Here is a 10,737-nt window from a genome sequence, read left to right as displayed (position 1 = left end):
TGCTGAAGGTCTCGATCTGTAGGGCGACCTCAATCTATGAGCAGAGTGGGATGAATATCGATCCCAGTCAGAATAGCTCGCCGGAGTCCGCCATGGCAAGGATGGTGGATAAGCCCCATACAGATACCTCATCTGTCGTTGATCCCAAGACAGAGGTAGCAGGGGTAAAAAGACTCGCGGGGATCAACTTCTGGACCATGGACGTCTTTGAGAGGAGCCCGCGTAATCTCGGTTGTCGATATCGACAGATTGAGTGTGCGGACGTGGAGGGTGATGCTCCACGTCGCATAAAGTATATTGGTGCCGACGTGGATCGATGTCGGGAGCTTCTGATACCATCGATGTCGACGACGGGGAAGGCGACGGGGAAGGCTCTGCATCCATTCGATGACTTAGGAGCTCTACCATTTCGATGTCGGAGTAAGGACGCTCCATTTGGTGGACAGGGGAGTCCAAGATATGGATGGTTGGTATCGACGGAGGGACTTGGGCCTCCGGTATCGATACAGTCATTGGAGCGGGAGGCACTTTAGGGGCATCACCCAGTGCAGCCACCGCTACTTTCGCCTTCTTTACTGCCTTAAGGGGTTTGGAAGAGCCCTTCTTTGCGGACTTTTGCTCCTTACTTGGCCTGGATTTCTTTTTCACCGGCATGGAAGTGGAGGATTGCGCCTTCGATGCCAGAGGCTTCGGTGTCGGTTGGCTGATATCGGAGGCAGGCCTCGATGCCGGAGCTGGTGATGTCGATGGTTTTTCGGCGTCCATCGCTTAGGAAGGATGTAGAGCCGATTCTAGCAGGGCCACTTTAAGGCGCGCAGCTCGGTTTTTTCGGGTCTGGTTTGAAAAGTGAGCACAGTGGCGACAGGATTCGGGTCGATGAGTCTCTCCAAGACAAAGTATGCAAAGGTTATGATGGTCAGGAGGAGCAAGTTTACTACCGCAACCCTTGCACCTATTAAAAAAGCCCCACTTCTTCTCCATAAAGCCAAAATGAAAAAAGAAGGGGTGGGGGGGGAGCCCGAAGGCCCGACTGAGGTAAAGCGGCAACCTCCCCCCCAGCAGAAAATAAAAAGTTTTTTTTAAGTGTTTTTGAAAGAACAATTAAGAAAAAGAAATAAACTGGGGGGGGGATCCAAAGAGCCGTGAGGCAAAAAGCCAAAACACGCGAACCAATCAGACTGACGAAGAAAAAGGTCTTTCCAACACGGCAGTAAGAAAGGAACTGGCGGGATGTCCGCGCCTACCCCTCTGGGCATGTGCAGTGGGGTTTCTGCGCATGCCCGAGGGACTGGGCGCGAAAATCTGTTAAAAGAGCTTGCTATAGCACTGATCGATCCAGCGCATGCGCACTGGATCCCATGGGTGTGAAGCACAGAGACCACGTCGAAGATCATTTATTTCAATAAAAGCTTTCATGTGTCACAGCTTACTTCTTCAAATACATCAGGGAAAGATCATACTTAGAATTCTTATGGAGGAAAGTGAGGAGGACAAGGAGTTGAGGCAGAGAGGTTTGATGTGAATTCTGTCATAGATCTTTCAAGTATAATTTATCTATGTAAGGGAAAAAGAAGAGCTGAGGTAGAAGGGTTAGGTATGAATCTAGCCATCTATCAACAGAACTAGCAATTGCATATAATAGATAATGACAGAGGTCAGAGCAAGGTTCAAACAGATAAAGTAGGGTAAATAGAGTCGGTAACAACTGCTAAAAGAGAAATAGCCTCATGTTTAAGTGAAAATAAACTGATTGTGATACAAGGTTATAGCCTGATAAAATATGTTAACAGCCAATTAAAATTTCTAGAAAGTGAGCCCTGTTAAGAGCTATTAGAGATTGTAGTGAGAAAGGAAATCCAAGTCTCTGTTTTAGCCAGGATTACATGTGGTGTTTAATTTCTTGATGAGTTCTCATTCAGCACTTCACATTTTACATACCTTTGAATATTTTTGTAGGACAGTGACTTTCAGTCTGTAATAGTACATCCAGGAAGTTAAAAATACTCTCTCGCTGGTTTCAGGATGTTATAGTTTATGCCCAATTCGCAGAGACTGACACATTAGTCCAAAGTAGACAGTAAGAGGGCATTGTTAACACATGATGGCATACACTAAATTGGCATATGTTAAAAATGTGCAAGTAGGTGAGCCCTAGGTGGTGTAGTTGATGTTATTAGCAATATCATTATTGTCTGAGTACATATGGAGACATGTGAGCCATTGGTTATTCTCCCATTGTTTATTTCACTGCCTTTTATATTCTCCACCCCCCCCCCCCAAAAGAAACACTTAAGAGAGAGAGAGAGAATTTAGGGGGAACATACACTCCAACTGTCTCAATTTACAGCAGAGAGTCCCTATTTTCTGGAATACATCCTTCCTAAATTACTGCCCTTTGTTAAAATTTTGTTTACATGACTTGCTGGAAGTTAGATCTTTGAGCAGGGGAGGGATGCATCTTCTCTCTACTGTACGTGCATGTAAATGCACCCACATGAACATTAAAGTTATCATATAATAAATACCCTTCCATTTCACATGCTTATGAGGTTCATTTTGAAGTGATTGTTAAGTTTTTTGTGGCAGCATTTTTGGCATAGGTAAAGGTAAAGGTTCCCTTTCTCGAAAGATAGTCGAATCCGACTCTAGGGTTGCGGTGCTCATCTCCGTTTCGAAGCCGAAGAGCCAGCACTGTCCGAAGACGTTTCCATGGTCATGTGGCCGGCATGACTAAACACCAAGGCGCACAGAATGCTGTTACCTTCCCACTGAAGTAGTACCTATTTATCTACTTGCAATTTCTTGCTTTCGAACTGCTAGGTTGGCAGGAGCTGGAACTAGAGACGGGAGCTCACTCCATCATGCGGCACACTCGGGTCTCAAACTGCTGAACTACCGACCTTCCACAGCCTGCAGTTCAGCATCTTAACCACTTGAGCCACCGCAGCTCCCTGGTTTTTAAAGCACTTCAGGATCAGCTGTTGCAGGGTAAATGAATACAGTTTACAGCAGATGGGAATGCATGAACACATGAAGCTGCCTTATACTGAATCAGACCCTTGGTCCATCAAGGCCAGTATTGTCTACTCAGACTGGCAGCAGCTCTCCAGGGTTTTAGTCTTTCACTTCACCTATAGCCAGATCCTTTAATTGAGATGCCAGGGATTGAATTGGGACCTTCTGTGTGCCAGGCAGAGATTCTTCCATTGAGCCACAGTCCCCACAGCAGAGCCTTCATCAACCATGTATCATTGTCTGAGAGGTGGGGGTTTGGGCAGTTACTCTCAGAATGAAGGTAAGGGCATTTCAGGCACATCTCTCTTCACCTCTGAAATGTTGGACAGCCTAGAAAGGGTTGCAAGCAAAGATTACCTCTCATAACTTATAATTTCACTGTAATAACAGATAAAGTTATTTGTTTGGGCAGGTAGAGTGGCATGACCCATTTTTCTAGAGTACACCACAAAGGTGATGACTCCCTTGTAACATCTCCCTCTTTCTGCCAGTGCAGAAAAGTGTCTAGAGTCTTTTGGGGGGCAACATGAGAGTGACTGCTCTCTGTTATTTCTGGGTATGCAGGGGTAGAGGATTTTGGCTCCCCCATTGGTTTCCTCCTGTTGTCAGAAAGTATTCATAAAGGTCTGACCTTAGAGCAGCTGCTACTCTACCCATCTGCTGCCTCCCAGCACTTGTTGTCCATTCCAGGAAGGAACAAAACTAAGTACTGTAGGCCGTAGCATGGGTCTTGAAGCCTTGTGTTCCTGTTGTGGATCAGAGATAAGGAAATCTAGACAGGAACCATCTTGCTGCCAAATATTGAATGCTACATTTCCATAGGGTTGCCAAGTCTTACCTGCTGCTGGAGCGAAGGGTTCCCGGCATGTTCCTGGAGCGTGCGTGCGCGTGCCGCAACCCCATCACCCGGAAGTAACGTGACCAAGCCAGGCACGCTGGGGGCGGGGCCACGACCATCCGAGGGAAAACCATAGAGTTTTCCCTCAGATGACCGTGGCCCCACCCCCAGCATGCCCGGCATGGTCGCGTCACGTCCTGGTGACATGCACGTTGCGTACTTTGGGGGTGGGGTTCCCCCCGGGGCCCAATCTGCCGGTAGTGGGGAACGGGCCTCTGGGGCGGGGGTTTCTCCGCCTCCCGGGGGGACTTGGCAAGCCTACCTTTCCACCCATTCTGAAATATCACTGAAATTTTTTTTTCTGGAACTGTAGTTTACATGGTGATCTACAGAATGATACAGAGTCATCATCTCCAAGAACATGGGCCCCAGGGGCCCAGCACTGAAAGATACATGTTTGGAGGAGCCTGAATAAATTTTGATGACAGGCTCCTTGTTTTTAGAGCTGTTAAAGATCAAGCTGCAAAATAGACAAGACTAGATGGGTTTCAACAAATGCCTTCTCTCTGCGATGCCATTACAGGCAGCCATTCTGCAGACGTGCCAGCAAGATTTTGGCAGTTGCCATCTAATTGCATGGTATGTGTTGACTTGCTTGTAATTGGATTATTTAGCGCCTGGTTAGACAAGATATATATTTCCACGTATGATTTTCAGTGAAGTGAATTCCTATTAGAAAGTAAAGAGGACAAGGAAACCAAGTTGTTGCTAGATATACAGCATAAGTTTCTGGTTTTCCATCTGATGGGAGTGAATTAATGATCTGAAAAAAAACCATCCATTTCATACTAACACTGTGGCTCATTAGTAGAATCTTGTTGAATGTTAATAACTACTATAGCAAATTATACAATTGTATATTTGTTTATTTTCTATCCAGGAGTACACTTGAGGATTTGCCCACAAGGCTACACTTGCTGTACTAGTGAGATGGAAGAGAACTTTGCCAACAAGAGTAGGACTGAATTTGAAGGCATGTTGAAGGAAGTGACTCGCTCAGTACAAATAAACTTAACATCTCAGTACAAGAGCTTTGATGGTAAGTAAAACAAAGCAGATATAACCTGGCTGAGTTTGGGGTAACAGCTGCCCATACAGTTTTTAAGGCAATGTGTACATGTTTGTTGTAATTGATTTTCAACATCAAAGTGAAGTGAAGTGTCCATGCAGATCCAAACACCACTGAGAAGAAAATTTAGGTCCAGAACAGAAATCCCCAACCTTACTGAACCTTGGAATTTTGTGAACTGGTAGTGGGCACCACAACAAAATGTCTGCATGGGGGGGGGGGGAGGCTCCAGTTGCAAAATGCTGGAAGAGTTCCAGAGAATTTTAGGAGGCTGCAAGCCAGGAATTCTCCTTCAATGAATGTAGCTGTTTCTAAATGGATAGTACCTTTACACCCAAAGGTGGTGCCTCCTGGGGTCTTCTGAAACATCTATTCCAATTGTGAAAGGCCAGTTTGGTTCATCATTTTAGGGAGGAGATGCTTTGAGACAGAAACAGGTAGGCACCAGGAAATACGTTGGGCTGCTGATCTACAATATCTATCAAACATCTACCATTTCTGGTTGGTTTTTTAACCACATCCTATTTGACTGGGTTGATTATCCCCTTTATTCCCAAGGAATTATGTGCATAATATGTGCAGCTAGACCAGTGGCTGACTTTTGGCAAAACTGAGCTAACCTGTGAATCCACATGGAAATGGTCATCAGAATAATTCTAGAACAGGAAGGAAGGATTAAATGGACAGTGAAGTAAAAGTGGAAACTTCAGGGTTGCTTAATGACTCTGAAGAAATAAGTATGACCTTCAGAAACAGCCACAATATTTGACTAAACCTAGGACAATTTGAAGAACATGCCAAAATTGGAGCTGTTTAATAGATACTGAGGACAATCAGGGGATTCTAATAACATTATTATAGCCTAGAAGTTTAACCAGTAAGTGCAACTGTGTATCCAAAGCTCTCTGCACATGTACAAGACAATGTGTAGGGCCTATACTAGATGAAAATAGAATTGTATTTTTCTACCCTAAGCTGGCCTATATACACACGTTGGCTGCAACTGTAAGCATGTTCTCTGCATATAAGTCCAGTTAGCCCTGTCTAAAGACCTCAGAACTGAGGAATAGAAAGCTCTGTGTGGCAAGGGGTGACCTCTGGGGCTGGCCAACCAGACTGGTGCAACTGGCCCAGCCAGATGTAAACCAAGTTTGCCCAGAAGTGATGTGGGCTCAGGCCCATAGCTACAGTGGGGCCTTTCAGGGCTCCACCCCCTCAAATGTGAGGCATGCCCCACAACAGCTGCTGCCCCTCTCCAACCCTTCCTCCAAGATTTAAAGGTCCCTCCAGCTCATCAGCGGGCCATTTAAATGTTGCAGTAGTTGAGGGAGAAGGGTGGCTGCCAGCTGCACGCCTTCCCTGAACTCCAAGCAGCGAATTTGCTGCTTGGAGTTTTGGCGTGGGCAGCCCCCACTTGAAAAACAGTATTTAAAGGGTCCCTTTAAATGCTATTTTTCAAGCAGGGGCTGCCCGTGCCAAAACTCCAAGCGGAGGCGTGCAGCTGCCCCTCCCCCTCCCCCTTCCCTGCTGCCCCACAAAATTTCCCAATGCCCCACCAAGCCAAAATTTCTGGCTACTGGGCTGTGTGGGTGGCTGCCCTACCTCAGAGACATCCCCTCACAACACTCGCAACAGGGTTGTTTCAATACCCAAGTCGCCACTTGAGGGGCCAGACAAGTGAGAGGCATACCAATATAGGAAAAGGCAATAGGTGAGGTATTCCTGTTGTCACCTCCAGTGCTTTTGTCACTACTGCAAAGCTCCAAAGGTGGCTTTAGTGGTAGTTTCTCTGTAGTCTGCCTTAGAACATGTCTAGGTAGCAGTAGAAGAGGTGTGCACCTTATCTCATGCTGCCGCTGCCTGTCTGAGATCCATCTAAGATGGGGTAGGATCCTAGGTTCAGGAGGACTAAGCTTCCTGTGTTGGACTCTGTGCATATTAAATATTACATCCTACACAAAGTGAGCCCAGTGGCATGGCATGTGGATACAACTCCTCTTTTCCACAGACTTTAAACTTTGCATGTATATGTGCCTAATTCTAAAGTATGTTGATCATCTGGATATTTGAAAGAACTTACTTCTACTATAAACATGCTTTAGCACACCCCCCCCCCCCAGCCAAATTTCTAGTTAATTTAATATCTTGGCATAAGGATGACCTTTTGCCTGTTTGTAATACAGGACATCCCAACAAATCCAGTCTCTCACCTCTGCAAAAATTAAAAATAGGGTTTGCCTGATTGCAACTTACTGGATACAATTTTGGTTAATGAGTTTTTTTCAAAACGTGGTGTTCTGGATGAAGTTGCATGTTTTCTTGGTTTCTCTTGTTTTTCCTGGTGGTTTATAAAATGTTCCTTTTATTTCTGTAAGATGTGTTTCTCTTAACAATTTTATCTCTGTCCTGAAGCCACGTCTGTGCTCACTAAAACAAATAAAATATTACTGTATCAAACCATAATGTACAAATCACTGCCTCTCTCCGGCATGCATAACCTCTGTTGAGCCCCTAGGCCAGAGAAGATGTTTCCTGCTCCCATCACATTTTTTTCAGTTTGCTTTTAACTATGGCTGAGATCAGTGTTTGGTATATGTTTTAAGCAAGTCAGATAAAATTAATGTCATTCATGGGCTGATTTTCTGGGACTAAGTTGGGCAAAACCATATTTTACTTATTTTTAGGATTGCTAGATATTTTTGAGAGAAGAAATCTAATTCTAGTAAATGAGTTATTTGGTGTCTGACTTCAGAAAACTTGGACATCGGGGCAAATGTGTGCATAACCTATAGAAATACTCAATATTGAGTGTAAAACTCATTCAAAGATGTCACACAGTATAGTTCTAGAACTGTACTGTTCCAGAACATAGGTGAAAGGTTACAGAGTTCTCAAATTGGAAGGAGCCGTATAGTCCAAGTCCCTGTCCAAAGCTGGAGCATTTTCTAGAGGTGTCAGTCCAGCCTCTGCTTGAAGGTCTCCAGCGAGCCCACCCCCTACAGGTGATTCCATTGTCAATTCACACTTACCATCAGGAATTGTCTTCTAATGTTCAACCAAAATCTTCCCTCCTATTAGGGTGTGCGTCCAGGTATACCCAAGCCAAAAATATACCCAAAGTTAGACATTTTGGCTTGTCTCAGGTGCACCCAAGCAGAATCATCATCATCATCATCATCATCCTGGAATTATGAAAGTAACAAAAAAGTTACCTCCCAGAATTTTGGAAGTGGTTTAGGGAGTGGGGAGGGAGAGCATGCTAGTACCTTTTAAAGGGACCGGGCCTGATTATCAGCTGACAGTCAAGCTAACCCACCCACCCCCCATGGTCCTTTCAGTTTTTAAATTGAAAAGGGAAGTAGGGAGCTGCAAGATTTACCTTGCCAGCTAAGCCTGTGTTGCAGCTGCTGGCCATTCTCGTGGCAGAGCTCACCTGGATACCAACAGCTGGCATGAATGGCTACTGGGGGCGCTTGCATTCCTTTGAGTCTCGGGCTGGTTCCATAGGAATTGCAGCTTTCAGGAGACTTTACAAAGCTCTGGCACAAAGGCTTCTGAAGGCTCCCAAAGGCTTCCAGAGCACCCTGAAATTCCTGGAGCACTGGCCCAGGCAAGCCCGGCAGCCATTCCCCATCACCTGTCAGTGCCCTGGTGGGTCCTGCCACCAGATGGGCGAGTGGCTGCGATGTGGACCTAGATGGCAAGATGATGAGGATGATGATGATGCTTTTCACTACCTGAAGGAGTCTCAGAGCGGCTTACAGTCGCCTTCCCTTCCTCTCCGCACAACATATTCCTGTATGTAGGAAAATGTAATATAACACATCTGGGAGATATGTGTGGGCCGAAGGAAGTGGGTACATGAAGACAGTGCTAAATAATTTTTCAGATAGACTTGGATGGGGGGGGGCATAGTTTCCCATAGGTAAAGGGAAAGTTGAGTGATGGTCAGAATCCCACCAGGCTTTCCAAATCACAGTATGCAACAAATCATGTTTATTTATGTAAAAGTACCAAGCTACTGCGATTAATTTTAATGAGTCTAAGATAGGCCATTGCTGCTTTAAAGGGCTTCTTGGAATGGCTACTATTGTATTAAAAGCAGCTAGGGGAAAAAAGATGGGTCACAGAGAGGTGGCATGAATGAAACTGACATAATTTTCCACACAAGTAGATCCTTTTAAATTTTGCTAAAATGAGGAACCAAAAACAATTTAATAGCAATTCCCATAATAAATTAACAATTTTAAAGACAAACAAATGTATTGTTGTATCGTCAACATTTGTGGACTAAATCCCAATTAATCAGAACTGTTTTTAAAGACAGGTTTATTGTCGTATACTCAACATTTGCGGACTAAAGCCCAACTAATCAGAACTGTAATGTAATGTTTTCATGATGTTTTGACCCCACTATTTACTGTTTTTTCTCTCCCCTACTCTGTGTGCATGTGTTTATATACACTGTATAAATAGAGTTGCCAGGTCCTTACTTCATACCAACGTGATGTCATTACGTTGGGGACACCATGCAGCAATGCTCTGGTTTTTTGCCCTCAAGCCAGAGCATCATGCCATGACGTCCCTACTGTAATGGCATCACTTCCATGTGATGTCATCATTTGGGGATGTCACTGTGCAACGTCCCTGTTTGGGGGTAGGGCTTCCCCCACTGGCCAGAAGCCTTGAAAAATCAGGGGAACCCCTGCTCAGATCAGGGGTCTGGCAACCTTATGTATAAAATGTACAGGATTCTAAGGATCCATCCAGTTTATGGCACAGTCTCATATCAGCATCTTGCACCACCAGAAGATTCCTCACTCTGAAGGCAAATTCCACCATGAATGGAATGGGATCTATAGGATCCAGCCCAATACAATTTGCCAACTGAAGGAGTTGAGTTCTAGGCCACAAAAGCTTCTGCCACTATAAATTGATAGATCTTTAATTTGCCAGACTATTTCTTCTGTTTTGCTGTAACAGACTAACACAGCTACCCTCCTACAATTATTTAAAAACATCTCACATTTTCAAACCAATTGACAGGCAGAAAAGCAGAAAATGCCACATGGAATGGGTTTGCTTTCTTTAAGGGTAATTTCACTTCCTGTCCCTTTTAAAGATTTATTTTTACTGCTTTATTAAATGAACTCAGTTTCTATTGAGAAAGGAACTGAGGGGCATACAAGGAGACAGAATGCATTCAGTTATGAGCCCAGTTTAGTCATTACAGTTTTAGCAATCCAACCACAAGTAAGGCAGAATCATATTGTACATAACCCCCCCACACAGTTATTTTTGTGTGATTAGGACAATGTGTATTTTTCAGGTTCAATACATGTGATTGGAAATCCAGATTTTTGATGGTATGTATTTATGCATATCAAAGCTGGAAAATATGCACATTGCCCTATTCACAAAAAATGGTAACCACACATAGGGATGGGCATGAAGTGGAAAAATGTGGTTCATGTCAGTTTATGGTTTGTGGCCCAAGCACAAATGAACTGAACCAGGAGGTTCATTTGCTCATGTTGAAAGGAGTTGCTGGCACACATTCCATAGTCTCTGAAACATCCTTCGACTATGTAAACAAATGGGGGGGGGGAGAAATCAGATGAGGTGTTATGCCAGAACATTTGCTTATGTAAACATGCTTTAACTATTGTTGGATTAATATGTCATGTACCAGCTATTAGCTGAAATCTCAATAACAGCAGGCAGCTATCCATAAGCCTTGTTTTATTACTTTGAT

The 10,737-nt window shown here is 44.3% G+C and overlaps 1 protein-coding gene across 1 annotated transcript in view; it reads left to right on the top strand.

The window, feature by feature from the left end:
• Nucleotides 1–652: 652 nt before the first annotated feature.
• The window catches only part of GPC1 (glypican 1), a 143,232-nt gene continuing 133,147 nt past the window's right edge, over nucleotides 653–10,737 (top strand). Inside the window, exons 1-2 of the mRNA XM_015416059.1 lie at nucleotides 653–737; nucleotides 4,794–4,952. Of these exons, the coding sequence (XP_015271545.1) occupies nucleotides 653–737; nucleotides 4,794–4,952 (244 nt within the window). The remainder of the gene's footprint in view (nucleotides 738–4,793; nucleotides 4,953–10,737) is intronic.

This window comes from Gekko japonicus, unplaced genomic scaffold, assembly GCF_001447785.1.
Source record: "Gekko japonicus isolate JY-2015 unplaced genomic scaffold, Gekko_japonicus_V1.1 scaffold300, whole genome shotgun sequence".
NCBI lineage: Eukaryota > Metazoa > Chordata > Lepidosauria > Squamata > Gekkonidae > Gekko > Gekko japonicus.
Note: the sequence above shows the minus strand (reverse complement) of the source record. Positions and strands in the feature narration are given on the sequence as shown.